Below are 19,169 nucleotides of genomic sequence, written 5' to 3'. Positions count from 1 at the left end.
AACCACTAAGCCGAGGTCAGAGAAATTATTTTTAATATTATTTTATGTGTGATGGAATATTTATAAAGGTGCATGAAAATTTTAGTGATTTAATTTTATGTTTGTGAGCTTAATTACGAAAAAAGACTAAATCACATAAAGTGCAAAAGTCCCATTTTCTTCACCTATTTAATTTGGTCCTAATTCATCCATTTTCCTTAGTTTCTAGATCATTCCACCCTTAAAATATTTACACTATTGGCCCTTTAACTTTTTCATATTTACACTTTAACCCCTCAAGTTTTGAGTATTTACTCTTAGGCAACAAAACTTTTCACACTTTTACAATTTAGTTCTTTCCTAAATCAAGATATCATAATTTACTTCTCAATGTTGTCATAACTCAAAACTTTCCTTTTTGTCACTTATTTCCTTATTTTTCTATATCAAGGATAATATCTTACTATAGAAATTTTCGGGGTATTACAGTCCACCAACGAAGCAGAATACATTTTAGCAGATAGTTGTTGTGCTCAAGTTTTATGGATGAAACAACAACTTACGGACTATGGAATTGATATAGATACCATTTCTATCAAGTGTGACAATACTAATGCTATTTGTCGCACTAAAAATTCCATCCAACACTTTAGAACTAAGCATATTGAAATAAGACATCATTTGATCAGAGATCATGTCCAAAGAGGTGATATTGTTCTAGAGTATATAGACACATTGCATCAATTAGTTGACATTTTTACCAAACCATTAGATAAGGAAAGGTTTTGGACATCTAAGAAAGAACTAGGTATTACTATCTTGCCTTGATTTTGTGTTCAAATGAATTTGTGCACTTTGATGTTGTCAAAATGTTTTATGACTTAAAATTGATTGAAAAAGCATGAATAAATAATTTCTATGTCTCTTATATGCAATTACTTAAGGGGAGTTAATGTTGCATGTTTAATCTATTTTGACCTATTTGGTGTAGTATACAAATTTTTGAATGCCTTTCATTATGCTAAATTAGACTTTATTTGGTGAAAATCTTCAATTTTTTCATATATTTAATTGTGTTATCCATCAACATAAACTATGTAAATACATAATAGACACAAAATGCACATAAAAAGCTTTCATCAAGGTAAGTATACATAGGTCAAGAAAATCATGCAAAGGAAATGTTTAGGTTACATAGGTCTTTTAGGCTTGTAACAATTAGAGGCTTAGACCAGTTTGGATTCTAAACAAAATAGCTCAAAATGGTTTCAAGCACTGGAAAAGGTGAAGCACATGGCATTGTCCCCTAATTGCCCCCAATTTAATCATTAAGCTCACCTCCTTATTTCTCATTCTCTTACCTTCGTTATCTCTCCAAAGATTTAGAAGATACCATTTGATATTGGTGCATACACGAAGCTAGTAAGTGCTAATACATTATGAATTGAAAGATTCCTTTTAAGGCTCAAAATTTTTTTTTTCGTTTGAGCTTTTTTTTTAGTTTTTTCACTATTTCAATCACAATTACTTTTATTCCACACGCTTTACTTTTAACCCTCACTTTGCTTTTATTTGTTTACTTTTCTTTTTCATTTAGTTCACTTAGCAAAGGGTCTATATGCACCATATCAAACAATGTCTTCTCTTTTCTCTCAAGAACATATTGAGACCACCTTAATGTGTCTACCTAACCTTCAATATCCATGGCCCAACATATATTTGTGCATTTTAATATTAAGGACAAAGAGGGATTAAGGTTTTTACTCAGTTTAGGCTCAAGGCTTCAATAATTTGAGTTTATCAAGAAAGGATTATTAAAGGCTCAAAATATGGGAAATAAAGATATATAGCATAAAGGTTGGTCTTTTAAGCTCTTGAGTAGTCAAACAATGCCTAAGGTCCTTCCCAAACATTTCACAAAACACAATTTATATCATGTCTACATTTATTTAAATGAATAATCATTGATTCAAGCATTATTTATGAACTTTAAACTATATACTTTTAAGGATAAATAAAAAATATTAATTAAATTAAATTTTCTATTAAAATTTAAACTTTAAAACTAAATATAAAAATTAATGAATTTAAATTTAATGCATAAACATTGATTCAATATGTAATTTAATACATAAAAAAAACACACACACACACAATCTCACAAAGTATTACAATGTCTAAAACAAAATTCATCCTGGTGAGAAAAGAATGTTAAATCATCATCACCTCTTATTAATCAAGGGAAAAAGATCAGAAAAGAAGAAGAAACAATAGACAACAGAGGGCTGGTTTAAGCTTAGATGAAGCCAAAGTATTGCAATGCCTGCATATAAAACTTAGTGAAGTACTTTAATCTTGATCTTGGTTAGTCAAGCGGGACAGTATTGCATTATAGATTGGGTGGACATAAGGTTTAAAATCAAAACCAAAACCCTGCAACAAACAATCACGATTGTAATCAATAACTCAAATGAAACATGGAATTACCAAAATAGATACATTAGGTTTATATCAAGATGAGACTTGTTCCAGCAATAAAGAAAATTGTTAAACAGAATCTCGATCACCTGATTGAGCAAAACAAGGAAATTAGCTATACCATTTACTGTAATGAAAGTGAAATCAGTAAAAAGTAAACCCATAATAAAAAAACTGATGCTAGGCTAATCGTAAATGCTAAAGTCGCTGTAAATAAGTGACAGGCATAAGTCCAGTTTCATGTTGATGGACTTATAAAGGCCTCAAAAAGAAAATAATTAGCCATATATGAAAAAGACAAAAAGGGTCAAATGAAGGTTAAAGGAGATGTCATGACGAACCTCATGTGTTTAATGTCTATCTCTTTTCTCGACTTCATGCGACTCATAACATGTCTCACTTTTTTTATTAAGCTCATAAATATCACAGGCTTTTAGTTATCATAATCTTAATTTCTATGTCCAATAGCATTGATAAAGTTATTATTTTTCATTCAAACAAATTTGGTATTATCTTTAGTTATTTTGAAATGTCTAATCATTGAAGATGAGCGCAAAATGCCATAGTTGTTGAAAAACAAGCTCATGCCAAAGTTCGAACTCTATACATCTAGCATATAGGGGATCTTGAACCCAAAGTATTGAAAATGTCGATCAAAAGGAAGAGGAGATAAACTTGACGATGAAACTCTAATGGAAGGACGTTAAACTTTTGGAAGAAAAAAGAAAAAGATGTTTAAGGGACTCATGTCAAGAACTCATGTCAAAATCAAACTGGTAATGGATAAACTCGGGACTCATCAAGATAAAAAATAAAAAAGAACCTACGTCGTGCTATTGCATTCTCTTTCCTTCTCAACTCCTGCAAAATATAAAGTTAACATTCAGTTACTACAAGGACAAATTAATCTAAGTTCAAAATGAATAACAAAACCACCTTACATACAACACAGTTACATATTGCATCCGAACATATAAGAATCAAGTCATTGCATAATTTTAGTATTTTCATAATAAAAAGACTACAGAACATAAAGATATTTTACAAGCATTCAGCCAGAAAAACTAAACTGAAATATGAATTGGAAATTCAGATTCAAAAACTATGGTTTTGATTTTTTGTGCCAAGATAGCAATATTTAAATTACTTCAGAAATCTGTATAATTTGTAACTGCAATGTGAAAGGAACAACTTATCACAATTGATATCGAATACCGCAAAAATAAATCGGAAGCACGACACTTATTATTCAAGGGCCAGCCTCACTCGACTGTAAACTGCCAACAAAAAATTACTTGTTCACGCTTATTCAGTTCAACCTCTTTTGCTTTAAGTTCCTTCTCTCTTGCTTTTAGATCATATATATTTTAATCATATATAAGACAAAAACATCAAAGAAGTCTATGATTTTAATCATATATATTTTAATCATTTTGTGACCAAAGAATGGATGTTGGATAGAAAATATATAAGAAAATGCATTGAGTTTAGAGTTCATTCATAGAGATATATAAGAAAATGCCAAGCTCCTAAAGAGTGAAACAAAAATATTGATGAGACTTGAATTTCGACATTAAATTTGTAACGTTTTATTTATGTTTATATCCAGGAATTTCAAGCTCCTAAAGAGTGATGATTTCATGTAAAATGGTGAATGCTATAACAATCTAAGGCTCGTCCTCAATAAGGCTTCAACAGGATGACAAGTGATCCTTCTAAAACTTTAGAATATCTCTAGAAAGCCATGTGCAAGATCAGTCCTGATCTTATTAGATGGGCTCTGTCAACTGGTTGTATAAATACTAATAAATTAAATGTAGTAATAAAATATATTGTACTTCAAAGTTTAAACTCTAAAATTAACATCGAAAAAAATTTAACTTTTATGAATGATATAACAGCATAAAAAAATATCTTCTATCATATAAAAAAACCTCAATTATTGATGGTTTTTTTACTTATTAGTTTTAATTAATCATGAGGTCTCAAAACAACCACAATTGTTACTAACGCTAAAAACAAGATAGTGGATGTACCTTCTGAAAAACGTAAATTATTTCTCTTGTAATTTATATGAAAATTTAAACCATTTAAACACAAAATGCAAAGTACAAACACAGTTCCTGCTTAGAGGCCCCCCGGGTAAACAATCAACAGGTTTCTAATTTCAACTTAACATTTGCCCTTCCTCTTTTGGTTTAAAACTCAAAGTTTTTATGATTTTTTTTTATATTTTTCTTTTCAAATTTACTGTTAATATTATATTTGAAGTTTATATCTATCTCTTTCAATAATATTACCTTCAAAATTTAAACATACATTCTCTTTTTAAAATGTAATATAGGTTATCACTTCACTCAATATTTTTTCATCTATAAATTCAAGTTTTTATGACATAGGCAGAATCAAACTAGAAATCTTCTCATAAAATTAGCTACCTATAATTGTTTCAAAGCTACAGCTTAGGGTAAGTCAATTTCCATATGACTAAATAGTAAAAAGTAACCAATCTAAATATATTTTAACCTTAAAGACCATGACTTTAGTTTATCTCTCTATCTCTCTCAGGATTTACTTTGAACATGAACATCAACTAACAAGGAAAACGCCACTAGGTACCTGGTTAGGTTTGGTTTCAATAAACCATAAACAAACAGTCAAAGACTAACATTCAGAAGCATTGAACCAAGTCACTTGGCAACAAATGAATCAAGGTTCCAAAGACAGATTCAGGGCAAATTTTATAACAGACCTAATTTTACTATTATCACAGTCAAATTATACCCTAAAACAAAATTCAAGAGGGCAATAAATAAATAATTTTCTAAAAGAAAAAAAACCTTGGTACCCTAAGTAGGGTGACGAAGGAGCCTTAATATCGTACCAATCCTTCTTAGCGAAAGGATCTGCTCTAAACAAAAAAAAAAGAAATCAAAAACAATAATATTATAATGCTTACATATTTATTTCTACAAATACAAGAAAAATAAGGCAAACTTGGTCAGGCATTCCACTCGACTAAGGAAGCACTTATAACTTTTAAAATGTCCAAAAATACAAACAACAATGATAAAGTAACGAAGTCATGTTTAAACCATAATCAGGTTGTAATGACAACTTCAGATTCACAACAATACTAATGAACTATAAGTTGATAACAAATGTACAAAAGTGGGAAAGCTCAGCCGCATTACACATCAAAGATCAATAGACATGAATAAATGCAAAAAAAATGGTGAAACAACTATCCATCCTCTCTTCCAACAAACAATTTCTACATGATTGGGAAAACAAATAAGAGAAGATAAACGGGAAAATTTCCACTTACTGCTCTAATGTAAGGAGAATCAGGGTGCTACAGTAGCCCGTGCATTTGCTTGACAGTAGGTTTCATGGTAAAAAACTTGTAAAGAAGGAAGAATGCAGTAGAAGGACCACGACAATTCCCAGTCATCCACAGTTCGACATGATCATCTTGATTGTAAATTTCATCAATGACTTCATGGTAAGTCTTGAATTGGTAAAGCTCTTTGAAATAATTAGAGGATAATATATTCATACAAAGCACCTTCTCTAACAGCGAATCAATCGGTTTACCACATGTCTGTATCTCCATGACAATACCCCGCACTGTCAACATAAGACTATACCACACAAAGTGTCATAAATCATAAAAATAACATCATCTGATTTTCGAGAGAAAAGAAACAAACTCAAAAGAACCAGAAAACCCATCCTGATTTCTAGTATCTAAAAACAAAAACCTTAAAATTATTCGAGATACGAAAACCAACCCTAATCAAGTTAACTGGAAATAAGGTATTTTCTTTAAAACATCGTACGTAGAAGCATATTAATTGTCAATCAAATCTCAAAACCCTAATAAGTACAAACGACAAAGCAAATCCCTTAAAAAATTTCATTTAACAAAATATTATCAGCAAGAATCGAAATAAACGAATAAAGAGAAGAAGTAGATAGATTCAACATAAGATAAGGGGGAAAACCGAGAAATCATAAGGGAAGGATAAGGAATTGAGAAACGCACCACTAAAAAGCATGAGTGATGAAATTTTGGGAAAGAATCAAAGCAATTGACAGGAGGAGGATAAACAATAAACCCTACGTAGAAGAGACGAGAGCTTAGGCTTACCTCTTACCTATTAAAAACAAAAATGAGAGACTAATCGAGTTTTTCAGGTATAAAATAGAAGAACAGGTTGAGAAAGGCTGAGAAAGAAAAGGGAATTCAGAAAGAAAAGGAAATTGGGAAAGAAAAGGGAATGGGGGGAGAGAGATAGAAGTACAGGCTGAGAATGGCTGAGAAAGAAAAGGGAATTGGGGGGAGAGAAATAAAACGGCGTCGTTTCAATTAAAACTAAAATTTAGCCACATATTATACCAAAACGACACTATTTTATTTAAAATAAATTAATTTTTTGCAGCGTTTTTATCATAAATGCCGCTAATGTTTGACTTTTTTTATAATTTTTATATTGAATTATTATATCTTTCATATCAATTTTAAATAAATATTTTTTAAAAATTTAAGTAATATTTGAAAGAATTAGATAAAATTTGAAATTTTTATATATTTTTATATATCAAATGGTTTAGATTAAATATTTTTAAATATAAAAGCATTAATTGATTGCATAAAATTTCATCATTTAACAAGTCTCAAGTAAACCTTAAATCCTAAATCATTTAATATATATAAAGTTTATCTATTATCTCTTAAATAATTTAAACTATAATCATAATTTTAATATATTAAATTTAATATTATCTCTTTTACAATTATATAAGAAATTATTTTATAAATTAAAAAACACTAATTAATCTAAACCTTAAACCCTTAACACCTATCCCTTAAACCTTAAATCATAAAACATAAACCCTAAACCCCTAACCCTTAACCCCTAACACCTAAACCTTAAACCCCAACCCTTAAACCATAAACCATAATCACTAAACCCATAATTCATAATCATAAACCTTAAAATAGTACCTCCTAAATCTTAAACCTTAAACTATATACCTTAAACCATAAACCCTAAAATATAATGATAATTAATTCAATATTTTAAAATTAATACTATCTCTTTTACGGTTATATAAGAAATTATTTAATATATAAATTAAAAAACAATAAGTCATATACCCAAAAAACTTTAAAATTATTTTAAATAATAGTATTTTCATTTTTTTTCGTTTTTTAACAAATATTTTTCTATGTTTTTACTTTCAAATTTTTTCTACATGTTATTATTTTTTTGGAGAATTTAAATATTCAATGAAAAATAAATTGTATTTTAATTAATATAAATAAACCAATTAAATAATAAATAGACAGATAAAATGTTTTTTATAGCGTTTTTCAAAAAGCACCTAATGCTCGACTTATAGCGGCGTTTTTCAAAAAGCACCACTAATGCCACTAAAGCTCAACATAAAACGACGGTGTTGTACTTAATTTTTTGTGGCGTTTTTCAAAAAGCGCCGCTAATGGTCAACCTATAGCGGCGATTTTCAGAAAGTGCCGCTAATGCTCGATCTATAACGGCGATTTTCAAAAAGCGCCGCTAGTGCTCAAACTATAGCATCGTTTTTCAAAAAGCGCCGCTAATGCCACTAAAGTTCACCGATGTTGTGCTTAACTTTTTGTGGCGTTTTTCAAAAAGCGGCACTAATGCTCGATCTATAGCGGCGTTTTTTATCCAAACCCAGCTAAAAACGCCGCTAAAAACCTATTTTGCTGTAGTGATAGGATGGGGATAGTATTATCATCCTTTGCCACTTTATTGTAATTTTAGTCTTAGTGGAGCATTATACCTATCGTTGTTGGTGCTAAAATTGATAATATTATTCTAGAAGTTGAGGAAGGGTCAACTTCTATCGTTAGGTAGCCAATAGTGATGGGTCTTTTTGTTCCTCCATTTCTTTATTGTTGTTAATGCATCAAAAGGCTCTAAGTGGTTGAGCTCAATTCAAAGTAAGGCTTTCCAATAAGGATTGATGGCAAATAAACTATGCATCTCCATTTTGCATGGAAGTGGTGGGTAGTAAGTTTAGAATTTGGTACTTCATGCGGTTAGATGATTGTTCTTTAAGGATTGTTGGGCCATTGATTTTAGGACTACTTTAGGGCTAGTTTTTTGGATTGGTCTTTGTTTCTTTTTGTCCGGGTCATTATTGGGTTGTTAAATTTTTTATTTTCCTTTTTGTTTGTACTATGCAATCTTGCATTTATTGATGGTGATATTTGGCATGTCTTTGAAATGAATTACCATTTGCTATAAAAATCAACACAACATATGTAATCTTAGGAGGGCTTAAGTTATGTTAGTAAGGCTTATTATATTGCACCCTCTGCTAGATTTGGTGAAAGGTCAAGAAATGTTTGAGAATTGTAAAATTTTGTTACAATCAAACATCTCTTAAGATTCTACTGTGAAAGGAAAAAACCTAAAAGCTTGATATTGAAATATGAGTTAGAAATTTGTTCAAACATATAGGAATATGAGTTAAACTTAGAATATGTGTTAGAAATCATAGTTTCTTTTAAATGTTTGCTCTGATACTCTTCTTTGATTACACCCTCTTTAAAATTTATTTTACTAATTTGTAAAGTTTACTTAGTGTGCTAAAAAATCATCTTTGTATATTATTATTAAAATAAAAATTGGTAAACAACAATTAATTAACATTTCTGTCGAAACTATTTTTAAATCGAGTTTTGGAAAATGGGAATCGACTTTAAGAAAAACGAAAATAGGAGTCGCCACCAATCTTTTTAGGTGTGATTGGATCACCTTATAAAATGTTTTGTTTTAAAATATTAATTTTGGTCTACGAAAGACGAGAAAACAGATTCGGGAGTCGGTTACGTACGAGGAAGGGTTAGCACCCTCGTAACGCCCAAAAATTGGTACCTAATTGATTATCAAGTGTCTTTAATGTCGAAAATTTGAAAGTTATAAGATGCAAACCTCTTTTTATTAGAATGTCTCAATTTTGAAAATTAATGCTCACTTATTTCAAATGAGTCAAAACATCACATCCAGTAAGTTAGGATGCAACATTTTAAAACCTTCGAAACTAAGCTCGTCTTTCGAAAATTTCTATCTCGAAACAACAAAACGCCATATCAAGTAAGTCCGAACACTATGTTTTGAAATCTCGAAAAAATTGTTTAAGTTTTGAAAACTCAAAATCACTTAGAAGGGTGCTTGACTATTCAAATTCAATGAGAAAAGTCACAACCCAGTAAGTTAGGGCGCTACCTTTCTCGAAGTTTCCAAACATCAAGCATTGCTTTTTATTATTTTTTTTAAAAAACCTTGGAATATTATTTTAAATGACGTTTTAGGATGACATATTAATGCATCATGAAGCATAGATGTACAAAATATTCTAACATTTCCATTCAAACATAAATAATATCATTAAGACAAAACTAAATAACATGAATATACGTTTAATGAAAAAAATCATACTAGGGTAAATATAAGATAATAAACAAATAAAAACATGAGTAAACTAAAAGAAAAACATAATACATGCAAAAATTATACAACAATATATATCATAAAATAGCACATAAAAAAATAATTAAACATAGCATGTAAAAAAATGAAACTATGCACAAATAATATAAATGACATACACTAAAAAAATGAATAAATAGAACATTTACAAATTATAAAAATATAATGCAATAGTTCAAAATACTGAAATGATAATATAATATATATACATGCATAGAAAATATATATTTGAAAATAAACTATATAAAAAGGTTAAATATTATAATATATAAAATACATAATCAAATGTATAAAAGATAGGAATAAATATACATATTTGAAAAATGAAGAAATTAAAATAAAAAAAGGTTGAAAAACTAATATAGACGAAGAATAAAATAAGAACAAACCATAGAGAGTAAGAACGCAAGAGGGAGAGAAATTTGAGTGAATGCTCTCAAGAATTCTTATTGCTTCCCAAAACTCAAGTGATTTACAATGAAGGGAGAGGCCTCTATTTATAGTTGAGCCTCCCCAAATCTAACGGTACAGATCAATTACATCAACTATTAAGATTAAAGGATATCTACAAATTAAATCTCCAAGTTTACAAGATCATATCTTCAAGATTGTATATCATATCTAAGATTGCATATCATATCTAAGATTGTATCATATCTGATATTGCATATCATATCTAAGATTGCATATCCTTAAAGATTATATTTCCATATGAGTCAAGCTCATAGATGGACCTTCAATCTTTTCAAGTAATGGACTATTTCAATTGGGCCAAATTATATGTTTGTAATTTTATACTGGACTTGGACTTTATTTTTTTTGAACTTATTTCTGGGCCCGGGCAAAATTGAGTGTCTACAATTTCAATTATGAGTTAACAAGATAATATAACCTCATTAAGGATCATACAAATTAAAATGAAATTGTAAGGATAAGAAAATATATTATATGAACCTTGAATTTAATTTAAATGATTCATTCACTTGATTTAAAATCTAACAATGTTAGTTAATATTTTGATTATGAGTTAATTGAAGACTACGACCTTGTTCTTAATAGTACAAATTTTAACAAAGTTGTAAGAATAAAAACAACATATATTATATGAATCCAACATTGAACTTAAATGATTCATTCACTGATTTTAAAATATAAGACTCCAAAAAGGCAAATAATGTTACTTAAAATTTTAATTATAAGTTAACTAGATAATACGACCTTATTGATTATGGTACAATTTTAATGGATATTGAATTTAGTTTAAATGATTCATTCACTCTTTTTAAAGTCTAGGACTCCAATAAAATATAAAGGGTAAGCTATGTTAATTAATATTTCAATTACAAGTTAACCTGATAATATAGTTATAATTAAAGTTTTAATGAAGTTATAACAATAGATAAAGAAAAAAAGTTGTAAAATTGCTTCTTCCCTTTATTATTTGTTTTACACTATTTCAAGGTAAAAAAAGAAGCAAATATATAAATAAATAATAAAATAAATCTACTACACATAGGTGATTGGCGGGTAAAACTATCGTAGAGGCTTTTGTACTAGGAGTTAAAATGCATTTTGCCCCCTTTACTAAAAGGAATGGGCAAATTAATTTGTGCACATTAGATCAAAAAGTAAAATCGTCCTTCTATTAAAAATGTAATCTATTTCTATTATTAAAAACTAGTTGTTGTACGTCAGCATAAGGTACTTGTGACACACCATGTGTAACTATTTGGTTATTCTTATAGCCATGCCAATTTTTAAGAATAGAAATTGATAAAAATTTGAATAGAAAGGACTAAGTTTCTCTTTGATCTAACCTATAAGGACTAATTTTCTCATTTTTTTAGTAAAGGGGCAAAATACAATCTGACGGCTAATACAATGGCCTCCATGGTACTTCTATTGTATTTGGCCATTAAGGAAATTTGTTTTTTTAAGGAAGGTTTGAAATATCCTGATAAATACAAGAAAGAGAGGGAAATCGAAAACGAAGAAAGAGAGGATGAATAAGAAATAAGAAATTTAAAAAAAAAATCCTAAGAAGAAACTGACAGCTCACAGTTTACAGTAAAAGTATCAAGTTTCTATATGTTTCCAAAAAATCCATATAAAGAAATAGAGCATAATTGCATTGTAAGATATAGAAGTATTGAGGGAAAAAATAAATAAAAAGCGAGGTGAAGACATAATTGAGGCTGACCCGTTTAAAGAGTTTGATAATGCAGAGTATCCAATTGGTTAGAAGCCAACCATGATACTTGCTTCCTACCATACTTGTCTCTTGTCTCCTTTGTAATTTTGACTCTAACCTTTCATTGGAAAGTTCGCTTCAATTTCTCCAAAAACATATATTTCTCTCTTATTTTTGAATACTATATAACCAATTGTTTTGCATTGTCAAATTTAGCCACAATTCAAGTTTCATATCAGTACCAAGTTAAGAAAAAGGTGGAAAACAAAATATAAAAAGAGTTCGTGCGCTGTTTACAGTGGTGTCTATTTGCCTTAAGGTCTTCATTGCCTGTTTTCATCGTCACTTCAGGTATAAATCCTTTTCTTTGATCTTTTATGTCAAGTCTATTGAATTTATATTTGGTTTCATGTTGTCCAAATAAATTTTCGTTTTTTTGATGATTTCTATGACTTAACTCATTGATAGGCTTAGTTTTATATGGGATCCAGAGTTTCAAATTGTGTTTTGTTGGATTGTATTTGGTTTTAAACTGCACGTTTTCATCCTTATCTTAATTGGATTAATAAAGTTACTTACTAGTGCAAGTTGATAAATTTTAATCAATGGATGGAACAAAAATGAAAAAACAAAATGAGGGTTGATGCTTTATTAGCCAAGTTGATAACGCGTTATGGTATTGTTTTCAGCTTTTCATCCTTGCGTTTTGCCCATCTGAATCCTTTGAAACTAGTTAGTATATATATAAGAACACTCAATAGTTGAAATCTTAAGATTAGATCTTTGTCAATCATTATTAGTTTTATTTCATTTTACTTCTTATTGTCTGGTGGAATCTTCTGCTAATGATTAAGTTTCTGATTATCTTTAGTCTCTTAATCCCCTCCTTACTAGTTGGTTATGTGGTTCAAGTAGGCTAAATCCTTGGGACCAATTTTTGGGTTCATTGTTTTTATTTTCCTTCATTAATCTAATACTTTTTTCTTTTTTCTTTTTAATTCTTTAACCTAGTATGTAATTCTTTTTTCTGTAATCTGGGGATAATTAAAATTTATTTATTTAAATATTCATACATGAAACTTCACCTCATTTGTTTTTAATTTTCACTCCACTTTGATATATTAAAAGTTTAGAATTTTAGATTCAAACTTTTTTTATGTTGTCTTGACTTGAACGAAATGGTGATTAAAATTCTTATTAGGCACTTATTTCGCATGGGTTCAAACTGTATTACTCCATTCCCTTATCTCTAGTATTGTATAAAAAAAACCTTTCCTAACGTTAATATAGTCGCTTTTCTTTTTTCATACATTTATTTTATACATTGAGTACATACATATTCTTATTTTGTTGGTACTATCCTTTTTAATGTTATAAATTTCTGCATAATGAAAATTTCATCGGTAATTAAGTTTGTGAATTAAAGGATTTTATTTGTACATGTAATTTTATAGCCTCCTTGCAAATGTACCATAAATCTAAGCTAACAAGATAGTTAAGAATGCAGTGAGCTTGCGACATAAAATTTGATAGTAATAATATTTCCATATTATATGTATTTTCCTTTGCATTTTTATGCTGCGATTCCTCTTGAAATAGACAATCATGTTTTAAATCTAGAGTCTAGATTGAATGGTTGGTTGTTTAACCCGTGCTTTTAGGAAATCTGGCAAACAACTTCTCTTGCAAATCAATTTTTTAAGGCTTAACTATAAAATTAGCTAAAAATTGTACCATTTTTCCCACTTAAGTACCTAAAGTTTTTTTAATCAAAAGTGGTATTTAAATTATTGAATTCATCTCATTTTACTTTACGAAGTTTAATAAGAATGTGACACGTGGTGTTTTTTTATTGATTGGTTTTGTGTTTGGAGATAAAATGAGACTTTAAGTATCACTTTTGACAAAAAAAAAATTAAAGACTTGAGTAAGAAAAGCAGTTAGTTTGAGGGCCTATTTTGCTGTAAAGACTTTTTAGACTGTGTTATTACTGAACTTAGTCTCGGGTTTAAGTACTTCATCCATATATATTCCGCCATAGATGATAGGTTTGTGTATATATATTTCATGGAATAAAATTTTCGTCTTAAAAGCTGAATCTGAAGAAAACTATTATCATCTTTTTGATGGAATTGAGTACGACGTCAAGACGTCGTTGTATGCATGCATGCAACGTATTTGGATGATCATTGTTTCTCAAATTAGAGCAAGTTTTTACCCAATCATGACCAATCATTTTTTATGCTTTTAAACCTAACGATCTATCATGTAATTATTTCATTTAAAAACCTGCAAATCTTGTTCATTTTACTTTAAAATGTAAACATATAAGTAACAATTAATATTGAGATAAGTGACCAGAGTATCTAGGCTAAAGGTGGAAACTGGTTAGGTTGAAGTAGGTTAAGTTGAAATGTTGAAATGTTTTAAGAAGAAAAACAAAGGAAAGAAAGAAAGAACTTAATTTACATGGGAGATCTTTAAAATTGATAAAACTAGCATTGGGAGATCTTTAAAGTTGATAAAACTAGCATATAATTCTGTGTTAATTACTATATACTATTTCTCTTTTTGACATTCAGCAACAGATATCTATTGTGTCTACTGATACATGCATATCTTACATTGTCACCTTGCACTTGGACTATGGTAAAATCAAGTAATTACTTTATTGCTAAGACAATTTGGCTGACACTTGTTTTCAGGTGTTTTGGGACACAATGCAAGGTCAAGGCAACGGCTCCAATTCTTTCCCTTTCAGAAACTTTTACTCCAATGGTGATCCTGGATCTGATCATCGTAATGTGGTTCCTGATGCTTTAGTTAATGACGGAGACGAACATACTTCCATGAGATGGATTGGTCAACCCAATTCTTGTCTTTATACCCAAAATCATGTTGGCGTTAGTCAATTCTTGGGCGATGACTTTGGGCTTTCGCCTCTTGGTGATCAGGTTGGCACGAACCAAAGGTCTGAGCCAACTTTTATCCCTTTTTTAGAAAATAACAGCGGTGTCACTGTTAATGGTCATACCAGTAGTGAAAATGGTTCGATCGGCTCATCGTTATTTCTAGGGCGAGAGGCTGGTTCTGGTCTTCTACAACTACAACGTAACTTAGACCTGAATGCCGTGGTACATGAAGGAAGCGGAGTCGATGCAGGTCAGGGTAATGGACCATACTTATCATTAGACCTTTTTAGAGCTGGAACAAGAACAACGGAAGGAGATCATGATCACATTCTGACCTTTGATGGTTCTTCTTCTAGCCCAGTCATGATATCCTCAGGAATAGCGGGATATATTCTAGAAGAAAATATAAACAGCGATGGCCTTCCAGTCAATGGTCAGACAAGGCTTTTATGCAAAAGAAAGGCACCTGAATATGCTACTGGTGGTAATGCAAGCTCCGCACGGCAAGCTGCCAATTCTCACCAACTAGGGACTAATATTGCCCAACATAATGTCAGAAATTGCTCAAGTGCACTTAATTCCTTCAATAGAAGTCATTCAGGACATGGGGCTGCTTTGCCAACACCCTCTAACTTCTATCAAGTTCCAACAGAAGCTAGGCAAGCTGACAACTTTCAAAGAAATACCCGTTTGAGAAGGACTGCAAGTCAACCGATTCCCACATCAGCAAACTTAGCACCAATGCTAGTGCTAGCAAATCCAGCCGTGCAACAACCAACTGTGCAAGTCTCCAACTCGTTACAAGCTCCACAACCTTCCCAATATTGGAACGGAACAACCGTGTCATGGATTGGTCCTTCTATCTCTATATTGCGACAGGAAGACAACTTAAGAAACAACAGAAGACATATGATGATGCCTCTGGCGAACATGCAAGAAAACCTCAACTTGGCCAATGAGAATTCAAACTTCATTGAAAACGTTGCCTCCTCTTCCAGGATCCAATTCGGTCCTGGCATGCATCTATCGTGTTCGTCCATAAGGTCCCCTCATCCAAATATGGTTGAACAATACAGACAAAGTGTGCGAGATATTGCCAATCCATCTGAGTTTTGGTGGCAGGGGAATCACTATCCGATACATTTTGGTGTTTTCCTAGCTGTCCAAGACATGGACATTTCAGAGAGAGGTGGCAATCCCAGGCCTACTCAGGTTCCTCTGAGGTTGGGACCAAGAGCTGAGAGACAAGTCGGTGATAATTCTGGACTCTCATCAACGGTATTATCTCAAACTGCTGCTCAAAGTAGTAGACTGGTATCTGAGGTTTGTTGCTCTATAAGCTAATATGTTTTGATGAAGTATATTGCTTTACTATCTGCAACTGAAGTACCTGCCTTTTCCATAACAGGTTCGCAATGCCTTGGGACTTGTAGGTGGGCATGGTGGCTTACGACTTGAGGTAAGACTAAAGAATTATTTATTTTATTAAGTTTTATTTGGATATCAGTGGTTGTTCATAAATTTTGTAAGATATTCGTTTCTCTAGTTTCAATACAAAGGAAATTACTGCTATATCAATGTTTAACTTTGGTTTTAACAAACATGGCATGTATGTTAGGATGTAATGGTAATCGTTGGTTCATGTTTGTATGGCATACCTGAGGTGCCTAATTTTCATCAGCATATGCGCCTTGATGTTGATAATATGCCTTATGAGATAACATTTAAATATCTTCAATCCGAAGGATATTATTTCGGATTTTATAAATTGTTAGAAAACTTCTAGGGATGAAGCTCCTGTTTGTTTGTTTATTTTTTAGGAACTACTGGATCTGGAGGAGCAAATTGGGAACGTTTGCATTGGGCTAAGCGAGGAAGCTATTTTGGGGAATCTGAGAAGGCGAAAATATCAATCCTTAACAATCGGACCTCTAATAGAAACTGAACCCTGCTGTATTTGTCAGGTATGTATGTGAATGTGATCCCTCATTTCTTGTTATTTCCATGAACAAGACATCTTTTTTATTATTGAAATTAATTTCAATTTCTCTGTGCTTGGAAACGATTTACAGGAGGATTATGCTAATGGCGAAGAGCTTGGTATGCTGGACTGTGGTCATGACTTTCACTTCAATTGCATTAAGCAATGGCTGGTGGAGAAGAATTCATGCCCCATATGCAGAAAGACAGCTTTGGCTATTTAAAATCAGGATCCTCATTCTCATGTCTCCTTTTAATATCTGAATAAAAACAAAAACATAAGCTGCTGAATTTTTGGACCTGCCAGTCACCTCAGTATATTTATACAAATTTGTTATTTTACTTTTCCTGGAGATTTTCATGATAGTAAACAATGGATCATTCTACTTAGGAAAGCAGTGATCGGTGCTCCAATGCATTCAAATTGGGAAAGCAGTGATCGGTGCTCCAATGCATTCAAATTGGGCCATACTGTTAACTACTCGTATTCCAAATTTCTAAAAATTTAAACAGTTCTATGGTTTTCTTCTTTAGCCTAGCGTTTTTACCCTAAAACTATTAAGAAGTGTCTTACCATTTAGACTGCTAAGGTTTTACTCCTTTTATTATTCAATATTTCAATTGAATTTGGAGATTGTGTGATCATATAACTAGCCTGTTCATACAAATTAAAAGAAAACGTACATCAATTCATTTCCAGATATGTTTCATGAAAAATAATTTTTATATTTTCTTTGTTTATTTCATGAAAAATAGATTAATAATAGAAAAGGACAATGTCTTATTAGCCAAGAGAATATTATACTAAAAATAAATTAAAATTTTTAATTTTTAAAATATTTGTAAATATTAGAATATTAATCTCTAATATTATAGTTTTAATATTATTCAAATTAATTTAATAAAATTATTTAGGGTAAACTACTAAAATAGTCATTTTTGTCTATCTCAAGTTACATTTTAGTAACTTATGTTTGAAATGTTACGTTTTAGTCACTTACGTTATCGTGTTGTATCATTTTAATCGTTAAGTAATTAATTGCCTTAACAATGTAACGGTAAGCTAACGTGACACGTTAACTAATCTTTTCGAACAAAAATTTTAGGTTAATTTATACAATCAGCCCCCATATTTGTTCGTTTTGAGTACTTTTTTTTCTTTTATGTTTTTTTTTTAAATTTACTTTCTTTGTTCTTTTTTTTTCCATTCTCTTTTGTTTCTCCTTCTATTTTCCCCCCTTATCCATTTCTTTTAACATAGTTTTTCTATGTTTTTCATTTGTTAAAACTAGTCCCTATACTTTTATTTTTTTGAACAATTTAATTTTTTTGAGTGAGGCGAACTTGTGGACTAGTTTAACAAATGAAAAACATAGAAAAGCTACGTTAAAAGAAATGAAGAAGGGAGGAAAACAGAGGGAGAAGTAGAAGAGAATGAAAAAATGAAAGTTTAAAGAATATAAAAGAAAATTAAAATTACTCAAAATGAAAAGATATAGGGACTAATTGTAGATTTTAACTTAATTTTTTGTTTGAAATGATGATTTAACATGCTATGTCAGCTTATTGTTACACCGTTAACGGCAATTAACGGCTTAGTGACTAAAATGTTACCATTTCAAACATAAGTGATTAAAATATAACCTGAGGCAAATAAAAATGAATCTTTTGGTAGTTTACCCAATTATTTAATATTAATTATAGTTTCAATGTGTGATCACTATCTTTTCTTTTGGTCAATGTGATCATCATTTACTTTTGTCACGAGGCTAAAACTTTTGTTTTACAAATTTTGAAACCTTAGGCGATTTTTTTAATTTCAAATCTATCAAGTTAGTCTTATCTCTAAAATAAGAATTCAAAGAGGTAATTCTGTAAGGTCCTGAATTAAAACAAAAGTAAGCACAAAAGACAAAAAAGCACAAATCAAACAAAAAAATCATAAGAAAGCAATAACACACCAAGTGTTTGAGTAAGTGCTCTAAAAAATATTCTATTACTTAAGAATGAAGTGATTACAAAAAAGGGGAAGTCTTCTATTTATAGTTGAGCTCCCCCAGATCTAACATTTTAGTTTAA

The 19,169-nt window shown here is 30.4% G+C and overlaps 1 protein-coding gene and 1 pseudogene across 1 annotated transcript; one reads left to right on the top strand and one right to left on the bottom strand.

Moving 5' to 3' along the window:
- Positions 1-5,701: 5,701 nt before the first annotated feature.
- LOC107898088 (pre-mRNA splicing factor SR-like 1) lies at positions 5,702-6,809 on the bottom strand (annotated as a pseudogene).
- An 8,100-nt stretch (positions 6,810-14,909) lies between these two features.
- LOC107905572 (probable E3 ubiquitin-protein ligase RHG1A) lies at positions 14,910-17,432 on the top strand. Its single transcript, XM_016832257.2, has 4 exons — positions 14,910-16,433; positions 16,519-16,569; positions 16,931-17,074; positions 17,183-17,432. The coding sequence occupies exons 1-4, from the start codon at positions 14,919-14,921 to the stop codon at positions 17,312-17,314; spliced, it is 1,842 nt and encodes a 613-aa protein (XP_016687746.1). The 5' UTR covers positions 14,910-14,918; the 3' UTR covers positions 17,315-17,432.
- Positions 17,433-19,169: the final 1,737 nt, after the last annotated feature.

Source organism: Gossypium hirsutum, chromosome A11 (genome assembly GCF_007990345.1).
Source record: "Gossypium hirsutum isolate 1008001.06 chromosome A11, Gossypium_hirsutum_v2.1, whole genome shotgun sequence".
NCBI classification, from domain to species: domain Eukaryota; kingdom Viridiplantae; phylum Streptophyta; class Magnoliopsida; order Malvales; family Malvaceae; genus Gossypium; species Gossypium hirsutum.
This window is presented reverse-complemented; position numbering and strand designations above follow the sequence as displayed.